The 16,135-nt window shown below is 37.8% G+C and overlaps 1 protein-coding gene across 2 annotated transcripts; it reads left to right on the top strand.

Annotated features, from left to right (window-relative positions):
- The first annotated feature begins 424 nt into the window (after window positions 1–424).
- On the top strand, window positions 425–15,850 carry prodhb (proline dehydrogenase (oxidase) 1b). 2 transcript variants are annotated; one of them, XM_084946715.1, is made up of 14 exons: window positions 428–1,205; window positions 2,016–2,224; window positions 5,084–5,118; window positions 5,215–5,364; window positions 5,512–5,576; window positions 5,656–5,772; window positions 5,950–6,023; window positions 6,530–6,611; window positions 7,423–7,515; window positions 7,942–8,088; window positions 9,491–9,666; window positions 10,357–10,455; window positions 10,562–10,650; window positions 11,663–15,850. In XM_084946715.1, exons 1-14 carry the CDS (start codon window positions 861–863, stop codon window positions 11,851–11,853), a joined length of 1,872 nt encoding a protein of 623 aa, XP_084802841.1. In that variant the 5' UTR covers window positions 428–860; the 3' UTR covers window positions 11,854–15,850. The 2 variants fall into 2 exon arrangements, with proteins under 2 accessions (XP_084802843.1, XP_084802841.1); XM_084946717.1 differs by lacking the exon at window positions 10,357–10,455 and having other exon boundaries at window positions 425–1,205.
- Window positions 15,851–16,135: the final 285 nt, after the last annotated feature.

Raw genomic sequence — 16,135 nt, 5'->3', positions numbered from 1 at the left:
AACCACTGCTGAAAGGATGGAAACGCCCAAATGGATACTAATTTACAGGTGATAAAACAAAGTTTTATCCAAGAAAACTTGAGTAAAGGTCTGACATGATCATGATCGTACAATGTGCCCATTTCATAATAAAGCATAATTTTTTAATATAATTTGGATAATAACATATGGGTACTATTTATCTATGTATGCAGACGGTGTTGTTGCACGACGCTAGCAGACAGTGCATACATGCAACTACATAACCAAGTGGCTGGCATAGTACATCTGCGCAGTGTATGGCCTTGAAAGTCCCGAGGTCAAAATGGGATACGCCCCCAAGGTTGGATAAGAATGACCTGTGGGACTTCCAGATAACGGACGTAGTAGTTGAGAAGAAGCAGAGGAAGGAGGCCGAAGCGATATATGTAGCTATACCAAAGTGATGGCAAATTCAGCTACAGAAGCTGAAGAAATACCAATATAGCTTATTTTAATGTTTTAAGTTATATCCTAAGAAATTTCCATTTAATCCATGAGTCTAACACAGTGAACAAGATGTTTATTAGGAAAATACCTAATGTGTAGTGGAATGTAAAACAAGCATTTTTTTTGTACCTCTACACGTCATGGTAATTCGTGTTTTCTGCGGAAGTTGACAGCGTTGCCAATTAAAAGAAAAAAAAAACGCGCTGGTGGAGCGATGCGGGAAACTTCGGGAAGGAAGCCGTGAGTGCGTCACCGTCTCAATCCACCAACCAAGTGATAATAATGTGCCCGTTCTGGCCCGAGTTTGTTTACAGTGGGGCACGCGCAGCTAGCAAACACTATTGGTGTGCTAGCTTCACCTCAGTGCTGATACCCGGGCCAGCTATCCGCTGATGTTTTACGTCAAAACCGTGCCAGCCCTCAAACGGGCGAGGGCGGACATCCACTTTAAACAGTTAGTCTTAAACCGAGCAGTACGTTGCACCGTGACCTCCAGTTCGACGGCCCAGACGGAGCATGACGGTGTCAGAAGCCGCGGCGGGTCAGAGTGTCCCGGGCTGTCTGGGAGAGGAGGGAGAAGGAGAGAAGGCACCGCCGCCGCTGCTGCTAATGAGATCTCCGTAGACTTTGAGCAGACCCGGGAGGCTTACAAGAGCAAAGACTCATTAGAGCTGCTCAGAAGTTTGGTGGTTTTCAAACTTTGTTCATATGACTTCCTGGTTGATAAGAACAAAGAGGTAATGAGGCGCTATCTCACCGCGCAGCCCGGCAATTTAACACGAAGTCTGTTTGTTAATGTGCCTTTAGGTGTTCAGATCACTTTCTAATTACAGTTTTTTAAAAAATAAAGTTGAGCATAAATACTGAATTCTATGTGAAACGTTCGCATAACAAGCAAATGAAAACAGGTGTAAGCAAGTCACTGGACGATAAATTGTATAGTATAATACAATATTATATTATATACTATATAATACAAGTTAATTGCTACTATGTTATTTTTTACTAATAGATATAGCATTGACAGTGATGTTGACAATTTCTTTTCAAACAATATGGGAATATTCCCATTTATGTCAGCCATAAGTAGCATTGAAGGTAAACAAAAGTTCTGTCAGCTGATCAAATCTGAACCATAGGCTGTATGTAAAGTAATGTACTGTAGGCTATATATGTTCTCATATGAAGACAGGCCTAAGAGTTTCTGCTCCACCCTTAAATGCAATGCACACCTCTCAAGTTACAACCTGTTTTTCAACTATCCAGTCCACGTTACATAACCTCAGCTGTCCTGTTATTGTAGTGTACTGTTAGCATACAGGCTGCGGTATAAATCTATCAGGGCACAAGGCAGTTTGCATTCATCTAAGACTTTTAAGCAAATGTGTTATATACATGGGAGTAGAGTGCATTAAAACACATCCAGCATGGCACACATATTTACATAATCAATGGGGACGATGTAAAAGACATGATGAAAGCCCAAAACATATTAGAATTACTAATCAGAAATGTAATGTATGTAATGTCCTTCCCTTTTTGCCCAGGTAATGGATCTAGCTAAGAAGATTCTAGGCCAGAAAACCTTTGACCAGTTCATGAAGATGACATTTTATGGTCAGTTTGTGGCTGGTGAGGACCACAATGACATCAAGCCACTGATTCAAAAGAACCACTCCTTCGGCGTCGGCTCTGTCCTGGACTATAGTGTTGAGGAAGACATCAGTCAGGAGGAAGCGGAGCGGAAAGAAATGGAGTATGAAAATTCTATTGCTTTACTTAATAATACAATAGACTCAATCCCGTTACAGTGATAACCATTGTTGCCTCACAGAAGGAAGGTTTTGACATGCTTGTTGCCTAACGTGCACATCTTTGGGCTCAGGTTTTTATTTCCACTGTCCAAGGACATGCACCAGAGATGAATGTGTAATTCTAAATTGGTTGAAGGTTTGGAATGTGTTAGCATGGGTAATAGACTGGTGCCCTGTCCAGACTGTTCTTTGCTTCCTGCGCAGTGTCAGCTGGAATAGGCACAGCGATGTACCAATATATTAGGCAGTATTTGCTTTGCCGACTGCCATCAGCTTATTAATTTTAAATGACCTTCAACTATTGCAGTGGCTGATATTTGCTGTGTCCTAATAATATTCTAGTCTTGATTTCTTGGATCCCTTGTCCCTAATTTGTTTGTTTTCACACCTGTACTGCAGCCCTGTTTATCGGAACGACCCAGTGGAGCTGTATGTGAGAAAACAAGTGGTTGACGCAGCTGAATTGCACATTTAACAGTTTTTACCCTGCCAGCGCCCTGGTAAAATGTCGGTGTAATATCTAATGCATCCATCTGAGAATAGAACAGACAATTGCTTACCCATGCAGCAGCTCTCACCTAAACCAAAGTGAGTAATTTCAGTTTTATGAACACTTCTGATTGGTATTATCTCCTGTTATGCTGTACAGGATGCAGGGCAATTGTGGACAGTGCCCTGACTTAACTTAACCTGGAATTCATTTGTGAGAACAGCTATAATGTGGTGAAGGAGCAAATAACTCAAAAAAATGTATTTCTTGATAATGATTTTTTCCCCTGTTGCACAAAATGGGGAATACAAAGAAAATTATCTATACTGTTTTTTTTACATATCAGTATTGACCTAGAATTTCACAATTGGTGCAGGCCCAAAATTGCATGCAATTACTGTCAAAGACACATTGAATTCAGGCTATGCTTGTCTGTATTACACATATTACAGATTAAAAAAACAAAACAACACAAAGCAAAAGCACATTTTTTGCATTTTCTTGTAGTTTAATACAAAATATAGATGTGTTTTTATTGCAGCCAGGAGGTCGATCTTCTTTACACCATGAATTGTTGGCATACTTGTGGCTTTCTAGTGTGGAATTGGCTGGCTGAAGAGAATTTCTCACTTGCTAGGTATTGCCTCGTGCAGCCCATGTGACGGGATTCCTAAGTGATCTGTGAGATGATGTAAACTTGGACAACAGTGCAAACCTTATGCAAGCAGTATCTCTGTGGGCAATAGCAGGACTTTTACTTTAGTTTCAGCTTTGGGCATTCATGCATTATGAGTAATTCATGAGGGCCATTTTGGTCCTCTTTGGAGATGTTCCAGAGACAAATCAGTAGAGAAAAGGGAATATTTTGATTCCTTTTTCTTTGAAGTAAAAATGACAAATGTACTTGTCAGATATACTTAGCAAAAAAGTTAAGATTGAGGAAAAAAGACTGACCTTTTCTAACTCTCAGAATATCTCTAGTTTTATAAAGCTCAGATGTGAGGAATAAATGGGGCTACCTCCAGTCAGGTATCTTATGGTTAAGTTATGGTTAACATCTTGAGCCAGACATAATTTTTTGTCATCCTATCACATTCTGTAAAGTGATAAAATTTCTAGGTAAGCTCTTTGCTATAAACTCCCTTTTATTTTAACTGCATATATTTTTTTAGACCTCATCACTAGTAACAAGATGTCATGGCACAGCTTTGATATCCTTTGTGTTGGGGGATGCCTGCTTAGAAACATCAAGCGAGGTATCAAATCTGAGCCTAGAAAGATATTGTTTGCCAAACATACACCTTCAAACATTGAGACTGTAGGACAAGGCACATTAAGCCAGCTTGATCTGAGACGGCAGGTTTGACAAGCTCTCCAGTCATATGTCAAGATAGCAACAACATTAGTCAGTTTCTTCCAAAAGAAGGAAGATACTGTATAAGGAACAGAAGCAAATCCTGGCTTGATGTTGAACGCATGATATTTACAGTGACAGCCTTTAGATGTGTAGACCATCTATACTAAAAATACATTCCCAGTTTTACACTTTAGATTTGACAAATGCACGCTTTTGAAGGCTTGCATGCTTTTTAAAGCAGCTGGGTGCCAGTGTTTTGTGCTGGCGATAAAATATATCCCAAATGTGACACAGAGAGCGTAACACAAATGTTATTTGACACCGACACTGTCCACTGAACCTGTTTAATTCAATTTAATTTTCTGAGATTTGGCGTCTTATTTTTTAGGGCTGAAAATCAATCAATAGTATCTGAACGATAGCAAAAAAATTTCTAGGAAATAGTAAATCTCTCTGTTATTTTTAAGCATAAGCAGATTGTATATAAAAAACTATCATGCAAGGGAAGGACAAAAGAAAAAAACAACATTTAAAATAGTACACTTTTAGACCATGTCAGATGGACTCCATTGTAGATTTTGCTTTTAAAAAGAGTCCCTGTCAAAAGCAAGCAAAGTTAAAAGAATATGGCTCCCTTTAGTTTTCCTGGCTTTGAAGCCTCTTGATGTCTCTGATGTCCAGGATGCTTACTGTTTAGTCATCTGTTTGGTTACATGAGCTCCCCTGTGCCTTATGATGAGGGGGGAATAGGTCAAGTGTGGAGTGATGCTGCAACTCCCCTCTGCAGAGGGTGAGCAGCAGAAATTCAGCATCAGTAAACACAATTGCAGCCTCGAGCATGCCAGTGCCACAAGACCACAATGTTCACAGAAAATAGTGCAAGTTTTCACATTTTTGAAGTTGCCTAAATTCATGACCATGATCTTTTATCCTTTCATATAACTTCTGTTTTAGCTCATGTGTGTCTGCTGCAGAGAAAGAGAACATAGGTAAGCTGCCTTATTTTTTCCCCCTCATTTGTGGACAAACTGTACCGTGAGATGTAATCAAAAGTAATGATATGCAAATGTCTTTTTCACTCACAGGCAAGGACCACAGAGAGAGAAAATATCAAGCGCACAAACAATTCAGCGACCGCCGTGGGGGAGTGACCGGAGCCCGCACATATTTCTATGCTGACGAGGCCAAATGTGACCAACATATGGAAACCTTTATCAAATGCATCAAAGCGTCTGGTAGGCAAACACAGGAGAAGCCACACTTGTATGTGTTTGCATTGAAGTTGTAGTCTATGACACCAGACATCATTCTATCGTACCGTCACACTGTTATCTTTAGCTTTTTGTCATTTCATTTATTTTAATGTTATGTGCCACTTGTAGGTGGGAGTTCAATGGATGGTTTTTCTGCCATCAAAATGACTGCACTAGGACGACCTCAGTTTCTGGTAGGCACTAAAGAGCGATGAAAAAGTCAGTGTAAGCTTTTAGTCTTGCTGAATGACACTACTTTTTTTTCTACAAAAGCTCCAGTTCTCAGAGGTGCTGGTGAAATGGCGGCGGTTTTTCACCTTCCTAGCGTCACAGCAGGGTAAAGATGGCTTGGAGGCCTTAGAGCAGAGGCTGGAGCTTACACAACTGCAGGTAGTATTTTTTTTCTTTTTCCATGTTTTTCGCATTGATGAGTTATGGTGATACTTGTGTAATATGTGCTAAACATGTCAGATAGGTTTTACATTTCCATAAATGCACAACTGGGATAATGCAAGACATGTTTTTAGTGTGTGTTGTGCAGAACTTTAAATCTCTGTATTCTCATAGGAGTTCATGACCAAACTGGGCGCAAATGGTGACTTCTATGGCTGGTTTACAGGAAGGAAAGAGGACTCGACAGGGTAAGCGAGACCGGACTTCTCAAATAGTTATAAAAGACGTGTTGCACACAGAGAAATATTTCATTAGTTGTGAAGCAGTTTTGCAGAAGAAGTAATTCATGAAAAAAATGGTATGGAAATTTTAAACTAAAACTAATTTCATAAAGTAAATTAAACTAAAGAGGATATTCTTAGTTCATGCATTTGATAATTTATTTTATACAATGTTCAATACTATAAAATACGATCCCTTTAATGTATGTTACTGCTTCTAAAAAATGGAAGAAATAATCATCACTTTCCTTTCTGCTAACCTGACAAAATCCGGCAAGTAATGAAAGTAATGATTAATAATAAAAAGGGGGTAGCTATAAATATGTCTTTCACTTTAAAAACACAATTATCCACAAAGTGGCCAGTAAGACAAAAAAAAACAAAACAAAAAAGATTCTGGTAACAAAAAGATACTGGTAATAGTTTCACCAAAACCCTGTTCCTGTAATACTTTCCATCCTTTTTCCTGACAGATGCATTGACATGCTTGACTGGAACAGCCTAATAGATGACAGAACAAAGATATCAGATCTGCTTGTTGTTCCAAATGTAGAGGTCAGTAGCATGGAATCCTGAAAAAGAGAGAGATTTTTTTGTTGGGATACAATAGATTAAATAAAACAGTTTTCAAAATTAAAAAACACTTTTAAAATATATTTCTACCATTACTCCTTGGAGACTACAGTTGACTTAGATAATACTGCTCCAAGTTTGGCATGCTTTCAGGTTGTAGCAGGCAGGAGAGTTTTAAGTGTCAGCTGCACCTGCTGAGCTAATTCTGACTTCTAAGCAATTCATTCAAATGTACTGTAGCTGCCATAGGCTGTTGTTATTGATCCAGTTATTTTTGTTCCCTGTTGTAATATGTTCATTTCAGAAGCAACTGGAAAAACTGAAGCAAAATTAGTAATTAATTGTGATGACATTTAAAATAAGGATTTCATTACTAAATGGTCATTTGCTCTCTGGCTGCTATAGTGAAAATGAAGGGCTTTTTGCAGTTTAAATGTTCTTATCTGAAGTTATTTTACTATAACCAGACCTTGAACACAATCAGCTCAATTACACTGCAAATAGTAAACAGCCATTTGGAGTTTTATTTACTTAAAAGTCTGCAACCTTTAACTGCAGATTTTCTGCATCATTCATTGGAATTTCTAGGGTGAATGACTTAGCCCTGGGTTAAGAAGAAGCCTGGATCAATTGTGTGTGAAGAATCTGGGCACGTTAGACTGCATACATCTGTGGTTTTGAAATCAGGCCAGCTCATGGTTGGATAAAGTGGGAAGACTAATAGGTGTCATGCTGTGTGATATTTGGTTTATTAGTATCTTACAGTGGATTCTCTCCTGGGTTGTTTTCATAGCTAGGTAAACTGGAGCCTCTGCTGGGGAAGTTCACTGTAGAGGAGGATCAACAAATGAAGCGGATGTTACAGCGTGTAGATGTCTTGGCGAAGGTAATTACATACCAGCCACAAGGACTGATTACCATACATGAACATGCCCACACTTAGAGGCAATTTGCTGTTTAACTACTATGAATAAACACCTATAGATCAACTATATGCGATTAGTAAGATGTTTTTATGTGTATCGGTTAAATGAGATTTGTAAATCTTGCAAATACGATATAATTTCCTTAAGTATATAGCTACTATAGTCTGTAAAAGCTGCACTGGTATAATTATAATAATAATTAAAAATAATTACAGGGATTATTATTATTACTGTGTTTTAATGTCACAGTGTTAAGAATCACTGATTCTTTTGTTTCATTTATTTAATAAAAAATGTTCATTAATTCAACCTTGAAAACTATTTTAATGAAACTCTAGGATATTAGATGATATTACACCAAATTAATGAGATCTTTCATGTTTCAGCATGCCCTAGAGAGTGGTGTTCGTTTGATGGTGGATGCAGAGCAAACCTATTTCCAGCCAGCCATTAGCAGACTAACACTGGAGATGCAGAGGACCTACAACGGAGAAAAGCCTGTCATTTTCAACACCTATCAATGCTACCTAAAGGTCGGGGCCTACAGCGGGCACAAAAACAGATCTTCAAAGCTGCAAACTTCTACTAATGCCTTGCTTATGCAAAATGTTTCTGTGGTGAATGGGAGGATTGTTATTGTCACTGAGTGATTAAATCCATGTTCTCAGCTCACAAGAAACCTCAAGTTTTGACAATGTGCTTCTTTAGGTTAGTAATATATTCAGTGTGTTTGAAATAGATCCAATGAACAGTTGTTGAAAATAGCTAAAAAACCCCAAACAAATAAAACCAAAACAGATGGAGATTCCTCTCTTTATTAATGAGATCCAGTGACACAGCCGTTGTAATTTTTATCGAAGAAAACATGCTGTGACAGGTCCAAATGCCAGCATGTAACAGATTTCTATTAGTCAGCCAAGCTGGGCTCGAAAGAGTGACGCGACAAAGACGAGAAAACAATAGTGGTGGAAATATGGTGATTTATTTTTTGTGTGTTTTTTTCAGCATTATTATTATCATTATGATATCAAAAGTGCATAGGTTCATAATAGGTTCATAATAGGTTCATAATAGTTGTATTTTTAGAATATTATCTGTTGGTTACAACATAACTACAAAGGTTTATTGTGAGTGTTTTATTTTTTATGTTGCTGGCATTTACAGTCATGAAAAAGAAAATTTTCACAGAGCTGTGTGCAATCCTGTGAAAAACCAAATACTCCTCATAGTTCAATAGTTTATAGAACCGCCTACAGGAAAAAACTTGAAGTCATTATTTTCTGTAGGACTTCTGCAGTCTCTCACATCATTTGGAGGAATTTTTAAACATTTCACTATGCGGTTGTTGCTTTGGTTCACTTGTGGGCATTTGTTTACGCACAGGTCTCGAGTTGATTGAGAGGTTAATACCTTGATTCTTATAAAATATTTTCTTTTGTCCTTTGGATCCAAGCTAACTAATGAGCTCATATCTAAAATCCTTCCACATACGTAGAATACAAGGTATCCAGGTCCTGTGGCTGCAAACCAAGCCCAAATCATCACCCTCGGCCCTGCCATTGTGCTGATATGCTGTGGTGCTATACATCATCTCCACATTGGACAGGCCTATCTAAAAGTCTTATGGTTTGCTCAGATGCTAACCTCAGCCCTGGTGCATTGTTCATGTTTTACAGAGTTTGTCTTCCATAGTTCTTTTTTTGTTTTTTTACACACGTCATTTTATTTATTATGTAAAGGTAGATAGGACAGGTAACCCAGATTAAGTCGACTAATCCTTCTGTAAAAATAAAGCAGGTATATCATTGCACATTTCTGCTTGTAATAAACATGGAAATGCGGTCAGCTCTGTATATAAAACATGTTTTAAAACTGGTACCTAAACTTAGAGGACTTGATTTTCATGAATCGGTGCTCCTCCTTTTTGTTCTGCAGGAGGCCTATGACAATGTAACTATGGATGTAGAATTGTCTCGACGTGAGGGTTGGCACTTTGCTGCCAAGCTGGTGCGTGGGGCCTACATGTATCAGGAGCGAGAAAGGGCCAAAGAGATTGGATATGAAGACCCTATTAACCCTGACTATGAGTCAACCAATAGGATGTACCACAGGTAAGAGCCAAGGCTTGTCAGTCTGTTTGTTCTGCATAAATCTACACATGTAGAGTTTGATTGCTGTTAGCCAAGCTCTCTATTTTTTCATATTCAGAGAGGAACAGTCTGCTTACTGTAGTTTTTTTTTTTAAATAACAGAATTAAACTGTCAACCTTTTAGGCACCGGTTAACACCACAGAGGACAGAGTCTTTTATTTGGAGTTACTGCAGTCTTGTTCTTATGGCAACAAGCTTTCGTCTCAAGAGTTTGAGAAGATTTTGATGGAATAATGTAATCAATGAAGAAAAAACTCAGGATGCTTAATTGGATACAGTATAACATGAGGTGGATTCAGAACATGCAGATGGTGGTTATGAATATGTGTATTAATATAGCCTTACTAACAGAGAAACAAATGAACAGGGCCAGATTTCTGTTTACATACTGTGAATACTTGATGTTTATAGAGATATTTTATGGAGTATAGGTTTGTAAAAGTAGTCCCACACCTTACAATAAATGTGATCTGCTGATGAAATTGATTTATTTCAATGTGCCATGAAACAGTGTAAGCACAATATAATAAAAATGCATATTTTATAGTGAACAATATAAAATAAGTTACTAATTCCTACTTGAAAGACAAACAAACCCATTATTATGACTACCTAAATTGTCCCTGTTGTGTGTCATGTATTTGTGCAAGGTGTTTGGACTATGTGTTGGATGAGATTGCACTCAACAGAAAAGCAAATGTAATGGTGGCTTCCCACAATGAAGACACAGTGAAACACACCTTAACAAGGCAAATTTTATGCTGTATCCAGTAACTTGAAACTTAAAACTATAATTCTTTCATACAAAATTGCATCTGTATAAACATGCTTACATGTTTATCCTCTCTCAATCAGAATGAATGAGCTGGGTCTCATTCCCACAGAAAACAAGGTATACTTTGGTCAGCTACTGGGCATGTGTGATCAAATCAGCTTCCCACTGGGTAAGAAAAGTACAGAAGCAGAAATACACAACCATGCAATGTCTAGGTACCAATCTGTCTTGTCATAAATGGTAAGAATAATTTTGACAGTGCCAGCCAGACAGGCCATACACCCTGTGATGCTTTCAACTCTGTCATAAGACCTTTAAGTTGCACAAACGTACCTCACAGGCCCCAAGGAGTGCACATGTAGAAGCCAGTCTGCATGACATATGAGCCGAGACACCTCAGTATTGAACAGTCCTCTTAACGAAGTGCCTCTTCTGGATCTCAGCGCTTTGTTTGTCAGTCAAAGCTAGACATAGTGGCGGCAGGCAGTTGTCTGTCAATGTGAGGCTGAAGCTGACATGGCCTTGACCAGTATTGATGTAAACAGACAGGCATGTGTTTCTTTGTTGCTTTCTTGAGGGATGGAGCAGCCAGCACTGCTTTTGAATTCTGAAACAATAAAGTTGTTTCATAAAATAAAGCAGACTGGAGCTGAGACCCATATTATTTGTCCATCACTTACTGCACCAAATGTACCTTACTTAGTTTTTATAATTCAGTTTTCAGATAAGCTGTTACTCAGGATGTGCTTGTCAGGACAGAGTTTATTGTATCATGTTATAATGTTTTGGATGGATTAGTTAAAACAACATTTATTTCGACAGAGCTAAAGAGTTAAGCCCTGGCAAAGCAGTTTCACAGTGTGCGAGCCTAACTGACAGACGAGAGGAAATCTTCAAATAGAAATGCTGTAAACTGAGGATGTCAGTGCAAATACTGCAGTCTTGTCTGATTACACAGATCGTAGCAAACATTCAGTGAGAGAAACCAATCAAGATGATGCTCATGCTGTGGTTCTATAGAGTTTGTCCAAAATAATCTGTAAAAAGTATGCTCTCCTGTCATTTAAACTAGTCAGTCAAAATGATATTTTATGAAAAGGAATTTCATAATATTGACAAATACAGAGAGAAATAGTTTTTGTCTACATTTATCAATCCCATTTTCTTTTGTTTCACTCCAGGCCAGGCAGGCTTCCCTGTCTATAAGTATGTTCCCTATGGACCAGTGAATGAGGTAATGCCCTACCTGTCTCGGAGAGCACAGGAGAACCGAGGCTTCATGAAGGGGGCCCAGAAGGAGAGGGAACTGCTTTGGAAAGAGCTGAAACGGCGACTTGCCTCTGGAGAGCTTCTTTACAAACCAGTGTACTGAAAAGAACAAAAGATTTAGTAAAGATTATTGAGGGTTTCTTTATCTGGTTCTTTGGTTAGTGTCCATTATCATAGCTGCCTGTGCTGTCTTTTTTAAGCACATGTCTTGTTTTACTCTATATTTTGAAGTTTTTTTTTTTACTGATGGACTGTTTACATAGGTCACTAGTTTTTCTTTTTCCTACTAGTGTTTTTCAGCATTCTGCTCTTGCAGGATTTTAGCCACCTTCACTCCATTCACTCCTTCTGTTCTGCACCTCTACATTCATAAGCATTTCTCATTTTGTTTTCCCACAGTCTGTAGAGCTCTAATATCCATCATATGGGCAACTTTACTGCTCCAGAAGGACTTCCTAAAATGTCAACAAGACTGGGCTGGGCATCTTTTTTTATTGCTCTATTTATTTTCAAGGAGAACGGGAATCATAAGAATAACATGCTTGATATAAATGTTAGCAAAGTAAACTATATAGGTATATCTACTGTATATGTGCTTCTCAGTACTGTACGTTTGTTTTTGAGGTTGCACTGACATTTTTAAAACAATACAAGTTTATGTGTCATGAAGAAGTATAACTGCCTCATCAAAGCACATCTCTCTTCTTCATCTTTGTTATTATATTCACTAGGAGAAGTTATATTTTTGCCCACAGTATGTGTTCTATACTCAGACTGAAAGTTTCCCCAATTTTGGTCAATTCATGTCCAAATCTTGATTTTAAATCCAACTCTTAAGTTAATTCAGATCAATCCCAGATCTCTTAACCATCTGTCTGCTCAGTCTCATAAGTAATTGTTAAACATATAGTTTTTAATTCTTGATCAATCTTTTTGATGATGAGCTTTGTAACTGTAAAGCAAATACAATAATATCAAAAATAATTTCATCCTATTAGTCTTAAAAGGTTGATTAGGTATTTTCTTGGCTTTATCACTGAAGTGTATCTCCGTTATAGTTTCCTACCTATTAATAGTTTTCTTCCCTCCCTGTGATTGTGGTTCTGTTTCTATGGTTAATAGGCTGAGTACTGATGCCATGCTGGTGGAGAAGTGAACATTTAAATCTGGGTCTCTGTTATAGTGGAATTGTTGAGGCTCTTTCTCGTTGTTTGTGGCTTGTTGATGTGGGCACTTTCTGTCTTGTTTCTCCATCTTGACTGATCTACAGCATGCCCTTATCCATTTGGGGTGTCTATAAAGCAAGCTAAATCTGATCTCAAGAGGCAGAAAGCCCCCTGAATCTGGCATTGATATCTGTTTTTCTGGTCTGTCTGACAGACTGGACCTCTTACAACAAAGATATCTCCTAGCATGTTGGAGCACTATCTATTACATTAGACAACTCTGTGCAATTCTGATTCTTGACCATGTAAATATATTTAACTCAGATTGTATTTGTTGAATTTGCATCTTACCAAATATGCTTGTGAAATTGCTAAATATGTGAATATAAAGTATGTGAAGTCATGCATATATTTGATGTCCTTGACGGAAATGCTATAGCTTTGAACTGTTTGTACAGCTTGAGTTGTTTGAGGTTTTAATTTGGTGACATATTCTGCTTGGTTATTGATGCGCAATTAGTATTTGAGTCAGAGGGTAACCAAGCTTCATGATAATTATGGCCTTGTCATTTTATGAGTGCAGTCAGTGCTCTGTAGACCATCATTTAATTACCCATGATGCTACGCTCAATACAGATCACAGAAATTGGATGCATTAATCATTACTCAGAAGAAACTTTAGTGGCTGTTCAGTTTTACTGAGGCAGAGCACCACAGAGGTGTCACTGTTGCTGTGTTCTATCAGTTTAATTAAGAATCAAGTCTACTTTTGATGTAAGATGTGCCGTTGGGTATACATTTGCCAATAAATCCCTTCTTATAGGGTAGTGGAGTTTTTCTGGTTAGCATGAGTAGATTCAGAGGACACATTAAGAAGTGAAAAATTCTACCCAAGTTCTAGGTCAGCAAAGCTCTAAGCACAGCAACAGTTCTCTCTACATTAAAAGCACACAAGAATGTAATAACATCAGCATAGACTAATTTACTTTATATAATGAATGTTGACATTGTATTATGCAAGATGTGATGTGTGGCATACATAACTGGCTTCTTTGGGCTGTTGTTTCTACCATTTTGGACCTAAGTTTGTGTCTTGGCTGTGGCCTTGGCTTGGAATACAACAGCCCAGGGTTTTTCAAATAATGACTACATGCACTGTGACAGGTTTTGTTTAAATACATACAGAACATCAATTTTCAGGGGTGTAACTTTGAAAAGTTTTGTTTTTCTGTAGAACAAAGGCTAGATTGGATTGTTGCCACATTCTAGGCGTCACTTAAGCTCTAATCAGGATTTGTATGCCAATAGATAAAGTGACAGTATGGTGGCTTTGAGCCATCCAAGAGTATTATGTTTTGGTTTGTTTTTATCTTTTGACAGCAAACTGAGAGATTAGTGGCTCACAGTGCACAAAATAGATAACTAGGCCAATGCACATTAACTTCAACATCTCTAATCATATCCTCAATTTTAAAATATTGTTAAAATTAAGAGGAAACTATGGGGGAAGTGTGCAAAACTATATTGTAAATTATAAATAGTAAAAAAAGTCATTCTCAATGAGAAAGTAGGAAGAGTTTTTAATTTTTTTTATCTTTGTAAAATCCTTACATGCAGTTTGTCGTAACACCTGACACCTAACATTTACACAATTTTAATTGTCTGGTTTAGCCAAAAGTTGGCAAACCGGAAACAGTAACATTTAGTTAGCTGTTTATAGGCTTAATTAGTTTAAAGGCCGATGAGTTGGCTATGGTGTTTAAATTGTTTTCTTCTTCCATACAAATATTACTTAATAAAGTGGAAATAGAGAAAAGTGCAGAAAGAAGACTTCCAAGAATAGACAATAGACTCTATTTCCTGACATTGCACCATAATCACAAGATCATTTCTACATGGCCAGTCAGAATGACAAGCACAGTATAACTCAGCATCAGTGAAAATGCTGCATGACATCTCGTCAATATTTTATAACAACATCTGAGACAAAGTTGGCTCAAATGTCTAACAAGGAGGAAGGGCTGTTAACTTTCTGCAAGACACTGACATTTCCTGGTAAAATAATTGGCAATGCTTAACAAGAAGGTATGCATAAAATCCTAAGTAATTACAGAAACACAACAAACCAGAAACGTTGCTGCTTAGTCCTAATTAATGAATACCTCACACATGGTTCCTGAAAAATACTTAATAGGCTATGCTCTATAGTCTGCATTCATTTTACAAATGTACTTTGACATTGTATGCTTATTTGCTCTGTAGACGACCTTATAATAAATAAGTTCAATAAATAGTTCAGTACATAACCCCTAGTTAAACAAACAAAAACAAACCAAACTACCACACAGTGCAGTTAAAAAAATACTTTATTACTGAGATACATACACACACAGGTGTCAGTCATCATAACAAACAAATGCTGCTGATAGTGTTTTTTTTTTTTAAGATATTCATTATGATAACAGAACAATAGTAATAATAATAAATATATAAATAATAGGTCAGATGTTTTATGCAAAAGGATAATGAAAAAAACAAACATCAAGACTATAGTCAAACAGCCCCTGTTACGACTGTCTTAATGTCGGTTCCTGCGGACTGGCAACGTATTTGATGACACCGCCATGGACGGCCAGCCATTCATCCTTGGCCCATCCCAACCCGCAGACTTTGTTACCCGTCTAGTGATGTTTGTTTTACACAGGAGCATGTAGGACTGCCTTTTTGTTTAATTACAGTTTTCTTAAGTTTTTGTTAGTTAGGGAGGTAAGTTGCTGTCGTTTGGTTTAATTCTTTTGAGTAGGCAAGTTTGATTTATCCTTGAGATAGGCTCCTTTTTGTTTGCTGTTCTGCCGTTAGGTCCACCCTAAAGTTATAGTCTGCTCCTTTCCCTGTTTTAAATCCACATTGTAAATAAATCACCATCAAACTGTACTAATTGTGTGATGTGCTTCTTGGGGTCGGACGGGGATGGGTCACCCTTATGTTATGGTCTGGCCACCCCTAGACGGTCCATAACAGCCCCCCAAAATTACCTTGCATGTCTTTTCCTAATCATTCATCATGTTATGCATTGATATAAAGGAGAATTCATAAGGACTTGAACCACACTGCTGTACTTACGCTACACTCTGTAGTAATGTTATTGACATGGGTCTGCTGTCGAAATGGCTCAAATGACCCAACTGGGTTGTGGAGGGTTAGTATCTTGCCCAAGGA

The sequence above is a fragment of the Perissodus microlepis genome, chromosome 12 (assembly GCF_051167445.1).
Source record: "Perissodus microlepis isolate ML-2025 ecotype Zambia chromosome 12, ASM5116744v1, whole genome shotgun sequence".
In the NCBI taxonomy this organism is placed as follows: Eukaryota; Metazoa; Chordata; class Actinopteri; order Cichliformes; family Cichlidae; genus Perissodus; species Perissodus microlepis.
The sequence above is the reverse complement of the archived record's forward strand: the minus strand, read 5'-3'. Positions and strand labels throughout refer to the sequence as shown.

Coding starts and splice junctions, on each gene's coding strand:
- prodhb (XM_084946715.1), top strand. CDS start 861: ATGTTTTACGTCAAAACCGTGCCAGCCCTCAAACGGGCGAGGGCGGAC. Junction 5,119..5,214: donor TGCAGAGAAAGAGAACATAG/GTAAGCTGCCTT, acceptor TTTCACTCACAG/GCAAGGACCACAGAGAGAGA. Junction 6,612..7,422: donor TTGTTGTTCCAAATGTAGAG/GTCAGTAGCATG, acceptor TTGTTTTCATAG/CTAGGTAAACTGGAGCCTCT.